At 46.0% G+C, this 24,087-nt stretch overlaps 1 protein-coding gene across 3 annotated transcripts in view; it reads right to left on the bottom strand.

The window, feature by feature from the left end:
- The window catches only part of LOC106610923 (kinesin-like protein KIF26A), a 102,987-nt gene that overhangs the window by 29,837 nt on the left and 49,063 nt on the right, over positions 1-24,087 (bottom strand). For all 3 annotated transcript variants that reach the window (XM_045723484.2, XM_045723487.2, XM_045723486.2), the window contains one exon: positions 22,818-23,017. In XM_045723484.2, coding sequence (XP_045579440.2) covers positions 22,818-23,017 — 200 coding nt within the window. The remainder of the gene's footprint in view (positions 1-22,817; positions 23,018-24,087) is intronic.

Below are 24,087 nucleotides of genomic sequence, written 5' to 3'. Positions count from 1 at the left end.
TGGACCCATACAAATCAGCCGGGCTAGACAATCTGGACCCTCTCTTTCTAAAATGATCTGCCGAAATTGTTGCAACCCCTATTACTAGCCTGTTCAACCTCTCTTTCGTATCGTCTGAGATTCCCAAAGATTGGAAAGCTGCCGCGGTCATCCCCCTCTTCAAAGGGGGTGACACTCTAGACCCAAACTGCTCCAGACCTATATCTATCCTACCCTGTCTTTCTAAGGTCTTCGAAAGCCAAGTTAACAAACAGATTACCGACCATTTCGAATCCCACCGTACCTTCTCCGCTATGCAATCTGGTTTCAGAGCTGGTCATGGGTGCACCTCAGCCACGCTCAAGGTCCTAAACGACATCATAACCGCCATCGATAAGAGACATTACTGTGCAGCCGTATTCAACGACCTGGCCAAGGCTTTCGACTCTGTCAATCACCACATTCTTATTGGCAGACTCGACAGCCTTGGTTTCTCAAATGATTGCCTCGCCTGGTTTACCAACTACTTCTCTGATAGAGTTCAGTGTGTCAAATCGGAGGGCCTGTTGTCTGGACCTCTGGCAGTCTCTATGGGTGTGCCACAGGGTTCAATTCTCGGGCCGACTCTCTTCTCTGTATACATCAATGATGTTGCTCTTGCTGCTGGTGATTCTCTGATCCACCTCTACGCAGACGACACCATTCTGTATACTTCTGGCCCCTCTTTGGACACTGTGTTAACTAACCTCCAGACGAGCTTCAATGTCATACAACTCTCCTTCCGTGGCCTCCAACTGCTCTTAAACGCAAGTAAAACTAAATGCATGCTATTCAATCGATCACTGCCCGCACCTGCTCGCCCGTCCAGCATCACTACTCTGGACGGTTCTGCCTTAGAATACGTGGACAACTACAAATACCTGGGTGTCTGGTTAGACTGTAAACTCTCCTTCCAGACTCACATCAAACATCTCCAATCCAAAATTAAATCTAGAATCGGCTTCCTATATCGCAACAAAGCATCCTTCACTCATGCTGCCAAACATACTCTCGTAAAACTGACCATCCTAACGATCCTCGACTTCAGTGATGTCATCTATAAAATAGCCTCCAACACTCTACTCAACAAACTGGATGCAGTCTATCACAGTGCCATCCGTTTTGTCACCAAAGCCCCATACACTACCCACCACTGCGACCTGTACGCTTTCGTTGGTTGGCCCTCGCTTCATACTTGTCGCCAAACCCACTGGCTACAGGTTATCTACAAATCTCTGCTAGGTAAAGCCCCGCCTTATCTCAGCTCACTGGTCACCATAGCAGCACCCACTCGTATCACGCACTCTAGCAGGTATATCTCACTGGTCACCCCCAAAGCCAAATCCTCCTTTGGTCGTCCTTCCTTCCAGTTCTCTGCTACCAATGACTGGAACGAACTGCAAAAATCTCTGAAGCTGGAGACTCATATCTCCCTCACTAGCTTTAAGCACCAGCTGTCAGAGCAGCTCACAGATCACTGCACCTGTACATAGCCCATCTGTAAACAGCCCATCTATCTACCTACCTCATCCCCATACTGTATTTATTTATTTATCTAGCTCCTTTGCACCCCAGTATCTCTACTTGCACATTCATCTTCTGCACATGTACCATTCCAGTGTTTAATTGCTATATTGTAATTACTTCGCCACCATGGCCTATTTATTGCCTTAACTTACCTCATTTGCACTCACTGTATATAGACTTTTTGTTTTCTTTTGTTCTACTGTATTATTGATTGTATGTTTGTTTATTCCATGTGTAACTCTGTGTTGTTGTATGTGTCGAATTGCTATGCTTTATCTTGGCCAGGTCGCAGTTGCAAATGTGAACTTGTTCTCAACTAGCCTACCTGGTTAAATAAAGGTGAAATAAAAATAAATAAATAAAAACATGAATACTTCATGCATAAAGGAACGCTCTCTACTTTTGCCTATCCAAGACTTCAAACAGATTTGGTTAGTATGCCTACAGCATATGCATGTGTGTGCCTGTCTGTCTGTCTGTGTGTTTTTGTTTTACTATCCTTGTGGGTACCAGAAGTCCTCACAAGGATAGTAAAACAAGGACAATTCGGAAACAAGGAAAAATGCTATTTTTAGATTTAGGGTTAGGATTACAATTACGGTTAGGCTTAAAATTAAAGTTGGGGTTAGGGTTAGGTTTAGATGTTAGGGTTAGGTATAGTATTAGGGTTAGGGTTTTGGGGTTAAGGTTAGGCTTAGGGTTATGTTTAGGGTTATGGTTAGGTTAAGGTTAGATTTAGGGTTAGGGTTAAGGTTAGGCTTAGGGTTATGTTTAGGGTTATGGTTAGGTTAAGGTTAGATTTAGGGTTAGGGAAAATAGGATTTTGGATGGGAATCAATTATTTTGTCCCCACAAGGATAGCAATACAAAACTGTGTGTGTGTGTGTGTGTGTGTGTGTGTGTGTGTGTGTGTGTGTGTGTGTGTGTGTGTGTGTGTGTGTGTGTATGTGTGTGTGTGTGGTTCTTTGTCTTTAGCTGAGAATGTAATTAGTTAGATGAATGAGATAATGTCATTAATTATAAGGAGTGACACATAGATAAGAAGCGAGATACTTAAGTGTGTGAAGACGGATAGACCACTGAATCAGATGCTGGCTGAGCGATGCTTTGACTCAATGGGAAGAGGGAGGGGAGGAGGACAGACAATGAACAGATGACAGGCAGAGAGGCAGATTTATGCTGGGCAGACAGAGACAGAGAGGGCACTCACTCTGGTCAAGGGGAAAAGGGGAAAGCAGTGTGTATGAGTGGGTGAAGCCAGTATGACAGTGGCCTATATTCCCATGACTGCCAATTTACCAGAAGGTAAAAGCTCTCTTCCGGTCTTGTTTAAAAGTCAGTCTGATTTCCACACCATTAGGGTGAGCAGAATGGCTCTGCAATTCAGCAGATAAATACAGTCACTACAGAGCTTTCCCACTGACACATTGCCCCATATCTGAGCTACAATGGATTCTGGTTTCTGGATTCGGAGGCACAAAACAAGCTACACTGTCCCCCATAATGCAAACAAAAATCAGTACAGAGTGACTTAGTTCACATATGATACCTTGGATGTTTTTGAAGGACAGTGATATGGAAAACCCCACCAACCCCTGGCCACCTCCTACCTACAGATCCACTGACCCCCTTCAGAACAAGACTGACAGCGATCAATGTCTGTACGACAAAACTAATGTGGGCATTGGTCATCATGACAACTTTGGTGAGTGGAGAGGTGTGGACATAGAACAGGTGTTTGTTTCACTGGAATATGTGAAATGTCAACCACTTGAAGAATTGGGGAATCCCTACTGTTGACCAATCACCGACGAAAGGGTATGGACTTCGTCTACCGACTTCGGCTTGCCTCGAGAAAAATTGTGCGCACGAACAGCCGAAAAGCCCTTGCCGAAGACCAAAACGAACAAAAACGTCACAAAACGTTGTCATAATATATGCATGCGGACGCCTTTAAACCCATTGGGATCAGGCTCGGTGTGGTTTCATGTGTACATCAAAACAGGGGAACTATAGGGAGTCACCATTGGGCCAAACTCTCCATACAGCCTCTCAACATCACCCTGTGTACAGACCCTTTGGACAGATAACGACTATAATATATAGAAATGAGCCAAGGTAAGATAAATGCAAGAACGACACTGGCAGCACAAATAAAGGCTCTGCTAGGGTTTTGTTAATGATAGAATGGACATCTACATTTGGGGCTGGCCTGCAGTGGGGGGGTGGGGCTTTCAAAGCTTCACAGTTTGGCCTGTTGTCAATAATCTCTCTGAACCCCTTTTCAGGCTTTGTCAAATTAGCAAGAGAAATTCCACTGGCCTGGAGAGTCATTAGTCGGCGCACCCATTAGCTTGTTTGTGCAAATTTGTCTCTGTTCCTCAGCCTAGCTCCAAAGCTCTTTAGGTAGCAGGACCTTTTCCAGCCTAATTACCATGTTGGCTCCATTTACTATCCCTGACATTTTCTTTCTCTGGTTTCCCCTCTTTTCTCACCAGACAAGATAACAGTGCTCTGGCCATTCATGCATGGATCAGATCACTGGGGCTGATATCAGACTGCATTAACCCCTCCAGTGTGGGTCTGCCTTCTCTGGTGATTAGCAGCAACCAAGCTCCTGTCTGTCTGAATGGAGATAGAAGCTCTGGGCTCCAGCCAGACCGTACATGTAAAACACACTGATAACAACCACATCACAATGAACCCACCTCAATGTAGTACCAGACCTGCTGGAGTCTGTCTCTCCTGCTCTCAACAGGTAAGACTAGAGGTGAATCGTTGTAGGTTTGTAATGGATTAAAGGAATGGCCAAAACAGTGGCTTAAGTGTAGCAAACAAAAAAGTGCCACATCAGCATATGTGTTCAGGATTGATCTCTAGGTGTCTTCCTAGGTTCCTGCCTTTCTATGGAGTTATTCCTAGCCACTGTGCTTCTACATCTGCATTGCTTGCTGTTCTGTATAAGCACGTTGTGACATCTGCTGATGTAAAAAGGGCTTTATAAATACATTGGATTTGATTAAAGGAACCATCAATAGGATTTCTCCTTGGAGCTCAGATCTGGTCTATACATCATCCTATTGATGGGCTGACCTTGACATGGACATCTCCCAGGGTGCCATAAGTGTGACAGAAACATACTATATATGCATGTTGTTTGAAGTCCTATGTATGGTGACTCAACTGTAGGGGAGAAACAGAGGGTTTGTTGGACTGCTGTTCTATATCTCCACATTTGGGCACCAAAACAAGGCCAATCGTCCACCTCTACAGAACACTGACAGTGTTGAGGACATCAACAGCACCTCGCCAAAAATTCTGTCGGAGTAAACAACATCTGCATCTCTGCAGTGGCCTGAATTGGCCAGAGAACCAGGTCACGTCCAGACTGACCGACAGACAGACAGACCATTGCTAAGCCTCTCTCTGATTAAGCTGAGATGACATCAGGACAGGCTTGGGCAGGGGACTGGACATAGAGATGATAAATAATAATACAAATAATACATGGGACTTACAGTATATAGCGCTTTTCAAGGACACAAAGTCGCCTTACAATTATAGAAATGAAAAAGAAAAACAACAAAACAGTCTGTCACACCCTGACCTGTTTCACCTGTCTTTGTGCTCATCTCCACCCCCTCCAGGTGTCGCCCATCTTCCCCATTATCCCCAGTGTATTTATACCCGTGTTCTCTGTTTGAACAAGGCAGTTAACCCACTGTTCCTAGGCCGTCTTTGAAAATAAGAATTTGTTCTTAACTGACTTGCCTAGTTAAATAAAGGTAAAACATTTGTTTTTTAATTGTCTGTTGTCAGTTCGTTTTTTTTCGTCAAGCCTACCAGCATTTTTTCCCTTGCTCCTGTCTGTTTCTAGTTCCTGTTTTCTAGTTTTCCCGGTTTTGACCATTCTGCCTGCCCTCACCCTGAGCCTGCCTGCCGTTTCTGTACCTTGTCACACCACCCTGGATTATTGACCTCTGCCTGCCCTGACCCTGAGACTGCCTGCCGTTCTGTACCTTTTGGACTCTGATCTGGATTACTGACCTCTGCCTGCCCTTGACCTGTTGTTTTGCCTGCCCCTGTTCTAGTAATAAACTTTTGTTACTTCGACATTGTCTGCATCTGGGTCTTCCCTAAAACGTGATTGAGTCAAAACAAAACATCAGACTAAACAAAACATGAATAAAGAGAGGGGTGAGCTCAAAGAAGGGAAAGAGTGTGATGCATTAGTCTATGGGAGGAGAGGGTTGGGATTTGGATACGAACCTGGGTAAGGGTTTGGTTAGGTGCTGCTCAGTATGGTGAAGAGAGGAGTGTCTTGTGGGGGGGGGGGGGGGGGTCTTTAGGTGTGGCTTTAGGAGGGACTGAAAGATAGTGATGGTCTCCGAGTCAAGGATGGCTAGAGAGAGGGAGTTCCAGAGCCTAGAAGCAACACTGGGGAAGGCCCTGTCGCCGAAGATCCTTAGCTTCGACCTGGGAATGACAAGATGGCCTGCTGTGGTGGAACGAAGTGCGTGTGGTGAAGGGCTTTGTAGGTCAGAAGGAGGATCCTGTAATCAATGCGTTGGGAGAGAGGGAGCCAGTGGAGTTTACGGAGGACAGGGGTGATGTGCTGATAGTGTGGGTGAGGAATCGTGAGTTGATGCTGGAGAGTAGTGAGTTGCAGTAGTCAAGATGGGAGGAGATGAATGAACGTATGATGTCATAGTGTAGCCCTGGCCTGGCAGCAGGAAGGCACGCCGCACCACATCAAGATTTACAATCAGGGTCACTGGGTAGATCATTAACCTGTTGGGTCTAGGGGGCAGCATTTGCACGTCTGGATAAAAAAAAATTACCCGATTTAATCTGGTTACTAATCCTACCCAGTAACTAGAATATGCATATACTTATTATATATGGATAGAAAACACTCTAAAGTTTCCAAAACTGTTTGAATGGTGTCTGTGAGTATAACAGAACTCATTTGGCAGGCAAAACCCTGAGACATTTTCTGACAGGAAGTGGATACCTGATGTGTTGTATTGACTTTAAAGCTATCCCATTGAAAGACACAGGGGTTTAGGAATATTTTGGCACTTCCTATTGCTTCCACTAGATGTCACCAGCCTTTACAAAGTGTTTTGAGTCTTCTGGAGGGAGATCTGACCGAACAAGAGCCATGGAACGGTGATGTCCCATTAGACACCTGGCGCGCTACTTCATGTTGGGTACCCTCGTTCCAATACGTTATAAAAGGCTATGCATTCGTCCACCTTGAATATTATTCATGTTCTGGTTAAAAAAGGCCCTAATGATTTATGCTATACAACGTTTGACATGTTTGAACGAACGGAAATATATTTTTTCCCCTCGTTCATGACGAGAAGTCCGGCTGGCTTACATCATGTGCTAACGAGACGGAGATTTTTGGACATAAATGATGAGCTTTTTTGAACAAAACTACATTCGTTATGGACCTGTGATACCTGGAAGTGACATCTGATGAAGAGAATCAAAGGTAATGGATTATTTACATAGTATTTTCGATTTTAGATCTCCCCAACATGACGTCTAGTCTGTATCGCAACGCGTATTTTTCTGGGCACAGTGCTCAGATTATTGCAAAGTGTGATTTCCCAGTAAGGTTATTTTTAAATCTGGCAAGTTGATTGCGTTCAAAAGATGTAAATCTATAATTCTTTAAATGACAATATAATATTTTAACAATGTTTTCTAATTTTAATTATTTAATTTCTGACGCTGACTTGACTGCCGGTTATTGGAGGGAAACGATTTCCTCAACATCAATGCCATAGTAAAACGCTGTTTTTGTATATAAATATGAACTTGATAGAACTAAAAATGCATGCATTGTCTAACATAATGTCCTAGGAGTGTCATCTGATGGAGATTGTAAAAGGTTAGTGTATCATTTTAGCTGGTTTTATGGTTTTGGTGACCCTGTCTTTGACTTGACAAAACATTACACACAACTCTTGTAAATGTACTGTCCTAACATACTCTAAATTTATGCTTTCGCCGTAAAACCTTTTTGAAATCGTAAAACGTGGTTAGATTAAGGAGATGTTTATCTTTCAAATGGTGTAACATAGTTGTATTTTTGAAAAATTTGAATTTTGACATTTATTTGGATTCAAATTTGCCGCTCTTGAAATGCACCTGCTGTTGATGGAGTGCACCACAGGTGGCACGCTAGCGTCCCACCTAGCCCCAAGAGGTTAAGAACGGGGAAAAAACACCCACACACAAAGCTTTTCACAGGGAATTGAGGTAGCTAGCTATATCTCAGTGGACCAGAGACCCCATCTAAGTTCCCATGAATCCTCGGTTCCACTGAGTGACAGTTTCTCCTGATGTATGTTTGGTGATGTATATATACATGCATTAGCCCCAACACTGACTACATGTGGAGTGTATAGAGTGGACTCAGGGGGTCATTCAGAGTGGGCTCTTTAAATAACCTGTGGCGATGTGGGAAAATGGCTGCTTATACAGTGTGGAGGGGTCTAGTGTTACCTGGGCCCCATGGGGGAGGAGAGGGGCTCTGCATGTCCACTTCTCAAACTGGAGCTGTGGAATGACAAGGCTGACGTGTGATATCAGTGTGTCACCCATGGTTTAGTCTGGCTGTGAGCTCTGCCTCCTCTTTAGCTGGGATGTTAACCTCAATGAAATCCACCAGAATAAACCTCCTCTGGTGTCTCTCGACCTTTCTCTATTCTCTACATTAACCCCATCTCACTAAATGCAACTCATGCCTAAAACAGCAACTCATCACAGAAAATTGAAAGAATTTGTTCAAAGATCATTTAGACCACAGACAATGGGGCCCTGAATATTTTTGCAATTTTGCTTGTTTTATAGCATTGGCAATAACTTCTAGTTTCTCATCTCTGTTTTTCACCCTGTCCTTATTCATTCCTGTCTTGCATCCATATTCAGGTTCCCTTCAACAAACCAACTCAAAGGGATGGCAACTCTAGTTCATTATCTACTCGGTCACTATAGAAGAGTGTGTCTCTCCAGTCGTCTTTCTGCAGAACATTAAAATGGAGGAGAAAACTAACATGCTTATCTCACTGTCTGTCAAATCTTATCAATCTTAAGCCTCTACCTCTTAACTGACTGCCTGCTTCCGTCCTGCAGTCTTAATGGTGCTCTTAAAGGGATGGTCCTTTCTGCAAGGCTCGTTTACACAGCATCCAGGAGGAAGTGGACAAATACCTCTAGGCTAGGATTTATTGAGTTTCTATAAAGCCTAACCAGAAATAGATAGATGAATCCCTGGCAGGCCAACCAGGCAGCTATGAATGTGATGTCCTGTAACCTGACCAATAACCTGCTTACATCGTTACAAACGCACTGGACTGAAGCTTTGGAGAAAAGCCTTTTGTTCCAACAGGATGTCCAACATGCTCTTTGTGTCGACACGCTGGCTGGCCATGGACACAGAATACCAAATGGGGCATCATTTCTATGCTGACTGCCCAAGGCTGCAGGTATCTTTGCTGCACTGATCTCTGGCCAATTAGCCAAGCAGAATCCACACATACAAACACCTACAGTACAGGGTACATTCAGTCCTACACAGTCCACAGACAGTCCTACAGTACAGGGTACATTCAGTCCTACACAGTCCACAGACAGTCCTACAGTACAGGGTACATTCAGTCCTACACAGTCCACAGACAGTCCTACAGTACAGGGTACATTCAGTCCTACACAGTCCACAGACAGTCCTACAGTACAGGGTACATTCAGTCCTACACAGTCCTACAGTACAGGGTACATTCAGTCCTACACAGTCCACAGACAGTCCTACAGTACAGGGTACATTCAGTCCTACACAGTCCACAGACTGTCCTACAGTAAAGGGTATAGCTGCACTATAAAGACTGGACTGCTGTCACATTACAGCTCTTGGTTATTCTCTGCTAAAATGCAACGCAAAGCACAGAAACTGAAAATATGGTTGATCTATATGGCATATAAATAATATTTCTCTCCCTTTCGCTTGAGTAAAGCAAAAAAGGCACCACTCTGTGTAAAAACACCACAATCTCTCATGATCTTCTTAGCATTCATGTGAAACTCCATGTGGAGTGAGGTGGGAAAGGAGGGATTAAGGCGATCGAGAGAGAGAGAGAAAGAGAGAGAAAGAGAACAGACGACCCACAGAAAAAGGGGGAGTAAGGGAGAGACAGTGGGAGAGAGGGACAGAGAAAAAAACTGAGTACGGTAAAGATGGGGAGGAAGGGAAATGAAATGGAGAGAAGAGAGATGGAATAGGTGAGAGAGAAATAGGCTAGAAAATAGACAGGGACCACAGGAGAGAGAGAGGAAGAATGCTTGAGGGGGAGAACGAATGAGAGAGAGGGAGGGAGGGAGACAAGGGTGTGTCTCGGCGGGAGGGGGATAGTGAGTGTGTGTGTGTGCGGTGGTCTGTACAGCCTGGTCCTCTCTAGGATCACTGAGTTGGCCTGGTGCCAGTGAGGGGCTGTCTGAGAGGAGGTAAATCATTTTCTGCCTGAGAAAGTAACACAGAAAAATTATCATTGTGGCTCCGCCACAGTCAGCTTGGAATTGTTTTATTCCCAAAGTGCACCAAGACGGGAATCCCCTGTCGACCTAAAATACATGGAACAGTTGGAGTTTAAATGGAAAACATTCTAATTAAAATTGCAAAACTCCTGCTTCTGTGTTTTTTTTATTTAACTTGTCTAGCCAGTTAAGAACAAATTCTTCTTTACAATGACGGCCTACTTGTAAAGCCCCCCGGCCAAACCCTCCCCTAACCCGGACAATGCTGGGCCAATTGTGCGTCACCCTATGGGACTCCCGATCACGGCCAGTTGTGATACCGCCCGGGATCGCACCCGGGTCTGAAGTGATGCCTCTAGCACTGCAATGCAGTGCCTTAAACCGCTGCGCCACTCGGGAGGCCTGTGTTGCACTGGGCGGAGGTGGGCGGAGGTAGACTTTGGCAGTTGCTTGTATCCACTGAGGGGAAGTTTGTCTTTTTAGGTCCTGGAGCCAGTTTGTTGGATACCAGCTCAAGGAGACAGGGTTTATACCAACAATGCCAATAGAATCAATCCCAATGAATGTTGCATGAAACAGAATCTACAATGCCAAGGTTGACTCCTTAGCGATGAGGGAGAGAGTGTTGTTGGAGCTGCAGCCAGGGACCTATAAGGGACGTGTGAGCTGAAACATCTCCCTGCCACAGCTTCCTGTGCCTTTGTGTTTCCCCCACTGCCCATAAAAAATTGTGACCCCAGAAGTCAAGCCCAGAACTCCTACACCCTACAGCCCCCTCCTACCCCAGCTTCCCTCACACTTCACCCCCATCCAATTGAGAGACCAAGCACCCCTCCAGCCAAACCATGAGTTAAGGAGGGTTTAGGGCGGCCACAGGAGGGATCGGAGGGGGGTAAAAGTCAATAATTCCATTTTCCTCCTTAATGGTATCCACAAACACGTTGTGCTAATGTGGCCTCTCTAAGCATCTGCTTAAGCCCTGGTGGGGAAGCCCAAGTAGAGGACTTTAGCTCGGTAGCCTCTACTTGTCATTCTGAGATAGAGGGACCAATTTAGGGCCTCTGGAGGAGAGATCTACAAATCGTTGTCAAAATGTCTTCATACAGTAGGAAAATATATCTTCTGTAGATTGACCATAATTGACTTGAGTCTTACACACCAGGAGAGGAGAGAAGCGTTGGAGGAAAAGGAGAAAATCCACCATGCTGATTTGGTGTAAGCTGCTGATTTGGTGTAAGCTGCTGATTTGGTGTAAGCTGCTGATTTGGTGTAAACTGCTGATTTGGTGTAAGCTGCTGATTTGGTGTAAGCTGCTGATTTGGTGTAAGCTGCTGATTTGAACTATTTGGAGAAAATTATATTTTTCCCCTGATTTGATGCAGTGTGTGACAGATTATAATGAAGATATGATCTTCCCTTCTTTCTGGGCTGTAGCATCCCCACCCCCTACTGCTTACAAAGATTAACAGCTACTTTCATCTCCTGCAGAGTATTTTCTACTGCTCCACTGATGCTGTTTCCAGGTACTCCACCACACTGTTATGTTGTCTTCACAGGTCGCAGAGGATGTGGAATAAAATTACACTTCCAACACGTCTTGAGCTGAAACTCACTCGCCCACGTCTTCGCTGAAAGCCTCAAGAGCACATTTGTGCTCAGAGCAACACAGTAGTGTAAAGCAGAATGTGCAGTGAATGTGGAGTATTCATTCAATACCACGAAGACCACAACATCAAGCTGTCATTGGCTGATAGAAGAGAGAGTCAGGGAGGGAGAGAAAGAAAAGAGAGAGATGGGGAGGGCGTTTTCTTGCGCCACTCCTCTCTGTCATTAATCAGAGCCTGGCAGGGTAAGACACCTAGCGATTATTTATTTGCTTTCCTCCACGCCGAGGCTATCACAACAACCAGGCCAGGCCGAGCCCCACAGGCTGCTGGGAACATTTGGGAGTGATTAATCAGCGGAGCGAGGGGGAGTGGGTGGTGGGAGGGTGAGGGGATTCAAACATGTGTTCCTTAATCTGCCATCTATATACCAGTCAATACGCAACCCTGGGAAAACATGAGGGATCAAAGTCTAGTAAAAATGGGTTAGAGGGGAGGAGAGCGCATGGAAGCATGGTTGGGATTTGGGAATCCAAAAAGGCTAGAGGAATTTCTAGGTTCTGAACAAAGCTATTCTAAGAGTCTGGGGTAGGGAGAGATAGAGAGGGTTTACAGTGCTGTACAACACCAACACTGGTGATCTTTAAGGTTTAGAAATGTAGAGATGTGACCGTGTATAGTAAACAGAGCCAGAGCTCAGTGAATACTACAGTATTATTCAGGTCAATAAGAGGCTTACACACATATTCACACACACACACACACATACACACACACACCTTATCATGCTCATAATGTCACCTATTGACACGACATTCCCACACTCATACACATCCACACACACACACTCAAAGTCACATAGTCAGCTCGGGATAATGGGATTTCTAGCACTGCAGCAGGCTCTCACGTGCTGGGTCATGAACTGACTATGAACTATAATCCAATCCATTCCAGACAGTTTGCATGGAGCCAGTGGCAGGCAGGCAGGCTGCAAACACTAACACAAGATAAACCCTGTCCACACTAGTGGTTTTATTGACCAAGAAGAATAGACACTGTCTCATCTCTGATTCAAAACTCTAACCGTGGCCAGTATTACCCAGCATAAAGAGGACCCTGTAGCAGATCAACAGCAGCCCCCCCCCCCCCCCCCCCAGCCAAGGCAAGCAAGACGAACAGCAGGAGACATTCATGAGAGACTTCCCATAGTGGAGGTAGACAATCACTGTCAACACTGTCCACCTGGATCCATGTGCAGAGAATTGTGGTTCCCATTCAACTGTGGGACAGTCATCCAGGCCCAAAGCCCCGAAGCCAGGGAAGAGAAGCAGGAGAACAGTGGGGAGGTGGTGGAGTAGTACATCTATTCACCCTGTTATTGAGGATCAGGTAAGAGCTTAAAACCTCTTGGGGCTAGGTGGGACGCTAGCGTGCCACCCGTGGTGCACTCCATCAACAGCAGGTGCATTTCAAGAGCGGCAAATTTGAATCCAAATAAATGTCAAAATTCAAATTTTTCAAAAATACAACTATGTTACACCATTTGAAAGATAAACATCTCCTTAATCTAACCACGTTTTACGATTTCAAAAAGGTTTTACGGCGAAAGCATAAATTTAGAGTATGTTAGGACAGTACATTTACAAGAGTTGTGTGTAATGTTTTGTCAAGTCAAAGACAGGGTCACCAAAACCATAAAACCAGCTAAAATGATGCACTAACCTTTTACAATCTCCATCAGATGACACTCCTAGGACATTATGTTAGACAATGCATGCATTTTTAGTTCTATCAAGTTCATATTTATATACAAAAACAGCGTTTTACTATGGCATTGATGTTGAGGAAATCGTTTCCCTCCAATAACCGGCAGTCAAGTCAGCGTCACAAATTAAATAATTAAAATTAGAAAACATTGGTAAAATATTATATTGTCATTTAAAGAATTATAGATTTACATCTCTTGAACGCAATCAACTTGCCAGATTTAAAAATAACCTTACTGGGAAATCACACTTTGCAATAATCTGAGCACTGCGCCCAGAAAAATACGCGTTGCGATACAGACTAGACGTCATGTTGGGGAGATCTAAAATCGAAAATACTATGTAAATAATCCATTACCTTTGATTCTCTTCATCAGATGTCACTTCCAGGTATCACAGGTCCATAACGAATGTAGTTTTGTTCAAAAAAGCTCATCATTTATGTCCAAAAATCTCCGTCTCGTTAGCACATGATGTAAGCCAGCCGGACTTCTCGTCATGAACGAGGGGAAAAAATATATTTCCGTTCGTTCAAACATGTCAAACGTTGTATAGCATAAATCATTAGGGCCTTTTTTAACCAGAACATGAATAATATTCAAGGTGGACGAATGCATACTCTTTTATAACGTATTGGAACGAGGGTACCCAACATGAACTAGCGCGCCAGGTGTCTAATGGGACATCACCGTTCCATGGCTCTTGTTCGGTCAGATCTCCCTCCAGAAGACTCAAAACACTTTGTAAAGGCTGGTGACATCTAGTGGAAGCAATAGGAAGTGCCAAAATATTCCTAAACCCCTGTGTTTTTCAATGGGATAGGTTTAAAGTCAATACAACACATCAGGTATCCACTTCCTGTCAGAAAATGTCTCAAGGTTTTGCCTGCCAAATGAGTTCTGTTATACTCACAGACACCATTCAAACAGTTTTGGAAACTTTAGAGTGTTTTCTATCCATATATAATAAGTATATGCATATTCTAGGTACTGGGTAGGATTAGTAACCAGATTAAATCGGGTACATTTTTTTTATCCAGACGTGCAAATGCTGCCCCCTAGACCCAACAGGTTAACTGCCTGTCCTGACAATGGCCCTCTGTCCTCTGTGGTAATGCGAGCTCCATCGGTAAAACCAGGAACATCCACATTGAAAAACAATGGAGGTTAGATGGATCAGCAACACACACAGGGAGTCCAGGGGCACTGTGTTTGTGTGAATTAGAATGACTGTGGTCTGATATATAGAGAACTACCGGTTGGGGAAATCAACTCACACTGAATAGGCCTAAGACACTATTAGTTATTCATATTTAGTGCAAGGCCGGGACCTGGGAGAAGGCAGGCAGGCTGACACTGTGGAGCGGAGGGGCTGGAGGACACAGAAACACAGCGGCCCAGTGGGAGCCATCTTGTTTCTGCAGACTGAGGAAGTAAAGCCAGGGTGAGCTCATGGGAGAAGGGACCACACGCTATGTTGTGGTTCAGGGAGACAATAGGTCATAACATTCTTCAATGCATATTCCATGCAGGCAGCTATTGCAATTAACTTGTATTTTTATTCCAGCCTCTCTCTCTTGTCTCCAGCACAATGCAGAGAGGCCTGCAATTGTAATGACAATGATAATAGTCTGAATTTGCATGACACCTCTCACTGAGGGATGCCATAGAGATTTACAGTACATGTTGTAGGGTTAGCTGGCCTCAACCCCCACTACTGTAATGCATAGAATCCAGCCGGATGGGAGAATATCAGCTCAGAGGCTCCTATCACTTAACACTAATGCCCAGATCACTGCAGCCCAGCAGGGTTCCTATGGCACCTCCATTAGTAGCCTCATCATCTGTGTGAATGAATGGGAAGTCCAGGTTGGCCATGGGCAGAGGAACAGTCTAACAGGCCTGGTTATGTGCTGCCTAAATGCTGAGGCCACAGTCTCTCTCCTGTCCACATGACATTTAACACATCCTGGCCTTTTAGCTCACCACCACCAGCACACGCTTAGACAAAGGCACTGTCATGTCAGGTGACAGGCACACAGGACGTAGTGGGTCTCCCTCTAACATCCCCTCGTTTCCCCCTGCGTGAAAGGAATCGCTCACAGCCCAACCACTGCCCCACAGGGCTGACTCTATGGCCCAGTGTTAGCCAGCGCTTAGACTTGAGTCAGCGTTTCAGCCTTTTGTCTGTCAGCTCCAGCAAACATCCCCCCCTGCTATGTAAGTGGGCCAGGCCAGGCAGACTTCCTGACTCAGGTGTTTAGGAGGAATGGACACAGTTCTAGTCAGCACTCTCCTCGGGGGTATCTCTCCCATCAAACAGCCAGCTCACAGTGGACCCAGAGCCCTCTCCCATCCCTGTCCCTCCCCACCAGTCCTCTCTCTGAGTATGTTTACCATGCAGGCCACAACCGCCTCCACCATGACTGACACAACACAGGCCTTCCCACAGATACCCACAGCAGCATCATGCCTTGGCATCTTATCCTTAGAGATGGGCATGTCCAGGGGAGGGCAGTGCCAGTCTATTCCACAGCAGTGGTGGTCTGACGAGGTGGCACCATCTCTACTGTGCAGCAGACTGCACTACACTGCCCAGGAAGTAGAAGTGATTGGCTTGAGAGGAAGGGTCTGCAATGTGGATACACTCAGGCTGTTCTAAGATGACTTACAATCCCTCCAATGACCTCCAAGAAACCAAGAACCAAAACTACAGTATCTACAGCTGCCAATACTAAATCAATGAAACAAACTTAGCAAAACTGGATAAATTACTTCATTGGTATTTTCTGTTGAGTTCAACCTAACTGACTAAAAATGTTAAATAGGCAAATGAGGGGATCTATCATCTGACCCATTCCATATACAGAACCATGTTGGGTATAACAGAAGGAGGTCTGAGGGAGGATCTGGGAGGTGGGTGGAGGTGTGGGCTGTAGGCAGTGGGTGGAGGCTGTGATATTGGGGTAGAAGGGATGTGGGGTGATCCACCAGGTTACTGCTAGGCTGATAGTGATGATAGTAGGCCCCCCCAAGAAAAGGAAGGGGCCTGCCTGGTGGCCTGCTGCAGATCCCTGAGGCGGTGGGTCTAGGCTGAATCTCCATCAACACCTCCCCACTGATGATGCTAGACAGCCCCCTGATAGCTTTTCACACCTGGCCTTATCTGGAGGTTACACTGCCAGAGCCCTTCCCCATCCCCTGGCTCAGCTGCTGCTGCTACCGCTGCTCTACTCTCCACTGACAGACATTAGCCCCAGCAAGCTTATAGCCTGATTATGACAGGAAAATAACAGCTGGTGTTTTATCCCAGAGTAAACAGTGAGACAGTGACACTGGGCCGTGTCTCACTGGGCCGTGTCTCACTGGGCCGTGTCTCACTGGGCCGTGGCTCCGGTAGACCTGGTCTAATCAAAATCTAAACTCATTTTATTGGTCACATGTGCAGAATACAACAGGTGTAGACTTGGAGCCAAGGCAAGGCCCTGGGTACTTTCAGCTGGCATTTACAGTACATAACAATGTCTAACTGTGAACTTTAACACCTTCTCACAAAACAACAGTCTTGAATGATGCAGAGGTTGTTAATTATGCGTCTCACAAGTCTTTAGTCCTGATGGAAAGACAGTAACACTAGAGTCTACATTAACATAAAACACTGGTGAGGGGGTAAGTCTCAATGGAACAGCAGCAAAGAGACCAATAGCATGGCACAGCCTTATCACCACCCACCCACCCACTCACCACCCAAATTACTCACCCACCAACGCACCCACCACCCACTCACCCCCTCACCACCCACTTACCCCCTCACCACCCACTCACCCCCTCACCACCCACTCACCCCCTCACCACCCATCAACCCACCAGCGCTTCTGTTGATCTATTCAGGATCTTTTTTAGATTCTATGTCTCCCAAAGAACAACAACAAAACCAAGTAAAGGTATGGATAAATACATTCCTGCCAGTCAGGCGATGCTGAACACAGAAGCTAGCGTTAAACTTTGCAACTCCACTCCTCTTACCCTCCTCAAAAGAAAGCTGAGGCTTAACTTGCATTTCAAAGGTGTTCTCTCCTGACTAAGCATTCTGCTCACATTCGCCCATCGCTGAAAACACCCATCTTTGTGAAGCTCGACAAAACCATTACCCTTTCACCTTCAGGGATCACACAGAACAACTCCACCACAACATCAACACAACACACTGACTGCAGCACAATCAGCAGCAGGAGTATAAACACACCAAAACACTGCAGCTGCATCGCCCATCAAACTAAGGTGTGTATCTCCTCCAGCCCTGGGTTGGGGTGTGAGTGACTTACTGGAGTCCCATGGTGGTGGTGTGTCCAGCGTTCCCCTCCACAGGTTCTGACCTCCTCCTTCTGAAACCGGTGGTCTGGAGCATCACCCTGAGCATGCTGTGAGTGTGAGGCTCTCGGCAGCACTCCACTCTCCCTGCCTGCATCCACTCTCCCTGCCTGCATCCACTCTCCCTGCCTGCATCCACTCTCCCTGCCTGCATCCACTCTCCCTGCCTGCATCCACTCTCCCTGCCTGCATCCACTCTCCCTGCCTGCATCCACTCTCCCTGCCTGCATCCACTCAGTCCCTTTATCCCCTGGCCAGCAGGCCCAGCCCAGAGCAGAGCTACTCCACAGCTCCCTCCACTCAGCATTCATCTATCAGACAATATATCCCTGACACAGATCTCCCCTGTCACTCACAACACAGCCAGACTAACAAACACTGCATTTCCCTTCTATATCCGGCCTCACAGTCTCCCTGTCTCTCCTATCTCCTCTAGTCGAAGTGGAGTGTGTATGTGTGAGTGGGCCATGGTACACTTCACCCCCACGTCCCTGCCCCCAACCCCACCTCCACCACTACATCAACCCACCACTATACCACCCCCACCCCTATATCTACCACTACATCAACCCACCCCCACACCCACCTCCACACCACTCCCACCCCCACCTCCACCACTACACCAACACAACCCCAACTCCAATAACAATCTCACACAGGAAAAAGGCCACTGGCATACAAACACACACAAAGAGAGAGAGAGGGAGAGAGGGAGAGAAAGAGAGAGCGAGAGAGATATAAACATCTCTACAGTGACAATCACCTGGTTATACATTCATGAATTGTAGCCGGGTCTACAGCTTTCAAGGGGATGCTGTTGCAACAAAACTTTGATTAAGATATTTGTATGGAGAGCTACAAAAATGTTGATTAGCGTGCCTCAGGCATATTTAGTCACATTAATTGGCCAGCTTTCATGTTAGTCATGAGAAGTTGTTTCTATGGTTACTTTGCACAGTCTCAGTGATGAAGCAGCACACTATATTTCAGACACAAAGACTAGGCAGGCCTTGTCTGGGGAGAAGCTGGACTGTTCTCCTGCAATTACAGGAGAATGCCTTCCCAACCCACAATCACAGTGATTACTGCAGTACACACACACTCACCTGGGCAGCAGCAGCTCCAGGGCTGCACAGGGCCGTAAAGACACTTCATCCTGTGCTGACACTGCTCCAGGGCCACATTCCTGCTAACAGCTGTTATCCCTGCCCCACGCCCCTACCCTGAACCTGCCTGTCCCTGGACACTGCAAACACTCCTCTTAGCTTTAAGGTTTGCTCTCCTCTCTTACTCAGAACAGCAAAAGTTGTTCTGAGCATTGAGGAGAACTGCTCTGCGGTTAGCATTCCCTTCCCTCTCCCTCTCTTTTTCCCTTCCCCTCACGGGTCCCAAGGGATAGAAACACACCTCATTCCCAATCAGCAGGTGTTAATAGAACAGAGGGATGAGCAGGGTGGACGGTGTGTCGGCAGTGGCAAAGACACATCATTTAGTCGAGCAGCCAGAGCCCCCGCTGTGAACACTGCCTGCTCTCATTACTAAACGCTGTGTCAATACACTAATCACATGCTCCGTCACAAAGCAATCAGTATTCAGCACGCTAGTAAGCTGAATGAGCACCCATCCTCCTCTCTTCTCCTCCCACCTCCCAGCCCTTCCCTCCCTCCTCCCTTCCCTCCTCCCCTCCTCTCCTCTCCTCCCACCTCCTCCCTACCCCCTCCCTTCCCCCCCTCCTTCCCTTCATCCTCCCTCTGTATACTGAAACACACACACTGACCACTCTGCTTGGACAGACCCTGACCTTTAACCCCTCCTGTCTAGAGGCTATTTTATGGTCCATCTAATAGCCAATTGCTCATTATTGACCCGGGCCAATCTTTGTTTCAGCACACTCTGGTTGATAGGGGAAAAATAATGGGTGACAGCAAGAGTTGAATGGGGATTGTAAAATGTCAATACTAAACTACATGTTGTATGCTTATTTGCTTTGACCAAAGCATTTCATTTCATTGAACATTACCTTTACATTGTGAAAAATGTCTCCTTACTGAAGCTATAAGACACCATTCTTCATGAATGATGGTGAGTTTGAGAAAATAACAGATTAATGAATGAAAAAAGAAATGGAAATATTCAAGCTTAGAAGGGTTTTGATGAGCAATCAGCAACCAGTAATGACAGCGTAGTAAAAGGAGAGTAATAGTTCAGCTTCAATTGGTGAATTCATACTGAGGCCCATTTCCTGCCTACATAATGATCAGAGACATTATGGAAAGGGGACCCAACCTAAACCATTTCCCCTGGGCAGCCACATGAGAGAACAGTCAGCTTAACTGAGTCGCCCAGTAGACGACAACACTGAGAGTAATGTTAGTTGGAGTTTCTGGGTTGTCAAATTAACATTTATAATCAAATGCTTTTTTTAACGGACCAGACAAGTTTAAAATAATGTTGAATGCTTGAGTTAAACAAATAAATGATCTGCACCAGAGGCAATCACTGAGAGGAAGTGGTATTCTCTCGCGCTTTCCCTCTTTCTCAGTCTCCTCTTTTCTCTCAGCATCTACCTAATTGCGTTCTAATTCAAATGTCATCTGTGAGTTGAACAGCATTCCTGAATGTCAGACAAGTGTCTGTGGAGCATGCTACACTCCAGACAGGAGCAACCACTGGTTGGTTACTCTGCTCAAATATCCTGGCCTCGCAACACTCTCACATGGATTTCACTAATTGTATCTTTAGAGGACAAAAAGGAATATTAAAATCACAAATATGTTTTCAATCAGCCCCAAAACATGAAGGGCTAATTTGTTCATTCAAATGTCAGTGGGAGAGAGTGAGAAGAAGGAGATTTGTTAAACACAGTTGTGCTTGCTGACCTCCGAGAACTAAAACACTGTTACTGCAATCAGCAGCGGTGGAACACAACCCTAGCCTGCACACTGACCCTGGTGCTAGAGTAAAGATGAAGATGACAGTGATGATGATGACGAGGATTACATTCTAGTGTTTAAAGCAGTGCAGGTGCTTGTGGAGGCAACAGCTGCAGTAGCTGAGGAAGTGGGTGTGCTTCCAGTCTAGCCCAGTGCATCTCAACCGCCTACCGCCCAGCCGTCCACCGCCCTCTATCTGAATCTGTGGAATGTGATGCTGTTTAAAGCTGTCCGGGCCCCGTCATCACCATACTTCTCCTCGCCAAGTCAAACAACACACATTCTTGGCAGGGAAGTATCTCTGGGATGAAATGAAAGGTGGAACCCTTCACTGCTTCCACCACCTCCCCTCCTGTCCCACCAGGACGCAAATGAAGGGAAAAAACAAGTCCCCCTCCCTTACTGAGAGATACACACAGCATGGCTGTCCAGCCTTCTCTTTTTGAGCACTCGTCCAAAGAAAACAGTACAAATAATAAATCAGCCTTTGAAATTAACCCTGTCCACGTCTAGGTCACAACTCACTGTTGTTCACGCTTGACCCGCCAAGTATCTCACAGGAAGTGACACGTACAGGAAGTGACACATTTAGAAGAGTATTTGGAACATCCTCCTTTCAAAGGGAGAGGCCCCATGGTCCCAGTCTTATACTTTGACCCCACTAAGGTTGGCGAGGGGAGCTCATTTGGAGAGTTTGGAGAAAGCCAAGCTCCTTCCCTGTTCCCTCTGGATGTCACCATCACACTTCACAACGTCCCCCTCTCCTGTCTTCTCTGCCTCCCAGGGTTCTGCCTCCCAGGGTGCAATGCTCTAACAACCCAATAGATCATCCTTACCCAGCTTCCCTCAGTTTCCCTCAGGATAAAATTAATTATGTCACACAGCTCCTTGGGGAGTCGAGGCTGTACAGGGAATGTACACACCGACCAATCTGCCTGAGACTCTAGCAATGACATCCTACCACATTAGAGCAGCCTATAGAGAGCTGTCTGTACTCCCAGTGGAGGCACACATATCCTCCAGAGCATTAGTGTTGCCATAGCTAAATGGAGCAACTCATTGTGAATGTACACAAGAACAACACTGAATGCAAGCTACATTAATATGTTACTACAACAAACTGCACTAGAAACTTTTAATAGAGCCAAACAACAAAAAACACAGGTGTACATACTGTTAAAGAAAAGCACAATAGTACAAACTATGTGCTTGAACCTAAGCCCTTTTGTGAGACACTGTCTTTACATGTGTAACATTATATAATACCATTATCAATTCACAGGCACTGGCCTAGCTAAAAGTATGCTCACAATCTATTCTCCACATACCGTTCCAGCACAGCCTAAAGTATGCTCACAATCTGTTCTCCACACACCGTTCCAGGACAGCCTAAAGTATGCTCACAATCTATTCTCCACACACCGTTCCAGCACAGCCTAAAGTATGCTCACAATCTATTCTCCACACACCGTTCCAGCACAGCCTAAAGTATGCTCACAATCTATTCTCCACACACCGTTCCAGCACAGCCTAAAGTATGCTCACAATCTATTCTCCACACACCGTTCCAGCACAGCCTGTGTATGCCATAATTCAACAATGGCAAGGACAACATCTTCATGGATTAGGTCCACATCACGCTAGACTCTACACACTCCTCGAAAAAAGGGTTCCAAAAGGGTTTTTCGGCTGTCCCCATAGGAGAACACTTTTGGTTACAGGTAGAACTCTATGGAAAGGGTTCTACATGGAACTCAAAGGGTTCTCCTATGGGCACAGTTGAAGAACCCTTTAAGGTTCTAGATGGAACCTTTTTTTCTAAGAGTGTAGTGCAGCAATGAACCATGACCTTATTGTGTAAAGACAAGTCTCCACACAGATCCCTTCCACAAGAGCATGCCATACAGAGGCAGCCAACCACACACACCCTAAAGCCACCACAATACAGCACAGCAGACCCTAATCATCATCACTCTCAGCCCTGTGTCAGACTCTCTCTTCAGGTGTGATTTCAGTGAAAGGGGGGTTGTGTGTACTGTGGACGCTGCTTACCTGATGAAGAAGGAGGCTGCCGCAGATGCGCTCTGAGTGGAGGTGGATGTGGGGCCAGGGGCAGGGGGGCCGACGGCACACTGTCCCATGTGGACGGGGCTATTCTGTCGGCTGGGTATCAGGTTACAGCGGGAGCTGGGGACAGGGGCCATGGTAGGGCCAGGGACGTCCCTCTCTGCTTCCTCCTTCAGACCCTGTGCCTACAGAGGGACAGCGAGACAGACAGAGATAAAGCCAGACAGAGAGACAGAGAGAGAGACAGAGCATTAGCAATGAGTGGGCCTCAAGGGTTAACCACCACTACTGGTCCTCCACACCTCTCTTCCAGTCCATTTACTCCCTCTCTCCTCTCCTCCGCCACAGATGGTCAGGCAGCTGCTCTGGCCATCCCAGTAAACGGGAATCAGGACTATTCACCTCAACACTAACTACTCACAAGATGGCAAGGGCACTGTACTGGACTGTAGTGTACTGGACTGGACTGTAGTGTACAGGACTGGACTGTAGTGCACTGGACTGTAGTGTACTGGACTGGACTGTAGTGTACTGGACTGTAGTGTATAGGACTGGACTGTAGTGTACTGGACTGTAGTGTACAGGACTGGACTGTAGTGTACTGGACTGTAGTGTAGTGTACTGGACTGTAGTGTTCTGGACTGTAGTGTACAGGACTGTAGTGTAGTGTACTGGACTGTAGTGTAGTGGACTGGACTGTAGTGTAGTGGACTAGACTGTAGTGTAGTGGACTAGACTGTAGTGTAGTGGACTGGACTGTAGTGTACTGGACTGTAGTGTAGTGGACTGTAGTGCACTGGACTGGACTGTATTGTACTGGACTGTAGTGTACTTTACTGGACTGGACTGTAGTGTACTGGACTGTAGTGTACTGGACTGGACTGTAATGTACTGGACTGGACTGTAGTGTACTGGACTGGACTGTAGTGTACTGGACTGGACTGTAGTGTACTGGACTGGACTGTAGTGTACTGGACTGCTCATTGAGTCTGGCAACACATGAGGCTGCACGGTGTGAATGGTAATTAAGTGATAGCCTATATCTAATTACAGTTTAGCAATTAAATCATTGGTCATATACATACAGTCCCAGTCAAAAGTTTGGACACACCAACTCATTCAAGGGTTTTTCTTTATTTTTTATTATTTTCTACATTGTAGAATAACAGTGAAGACATCAAAACTATTAAATAACATATATGCAATGTAGTAACCACAAAAGTGTTAAACACATGAAAATATATTTTAGATTCTT

Source organism: Salmo salar, chromosome 09 (assembly GCF_965601325.2).
Source record: "Salmo salar chromosome 09, fSalSal1, whole genome shotgun sequence".
NCBI classification, from domain to species: Eukaryota; Metazoa; Chordata; class Actinopteri; order Salmoniformes; family Salmonidae; genus Salmo; species Salmo salar.
This window is presented reverse-complemented; position numbering and strand designations above follow the sequence as displayed.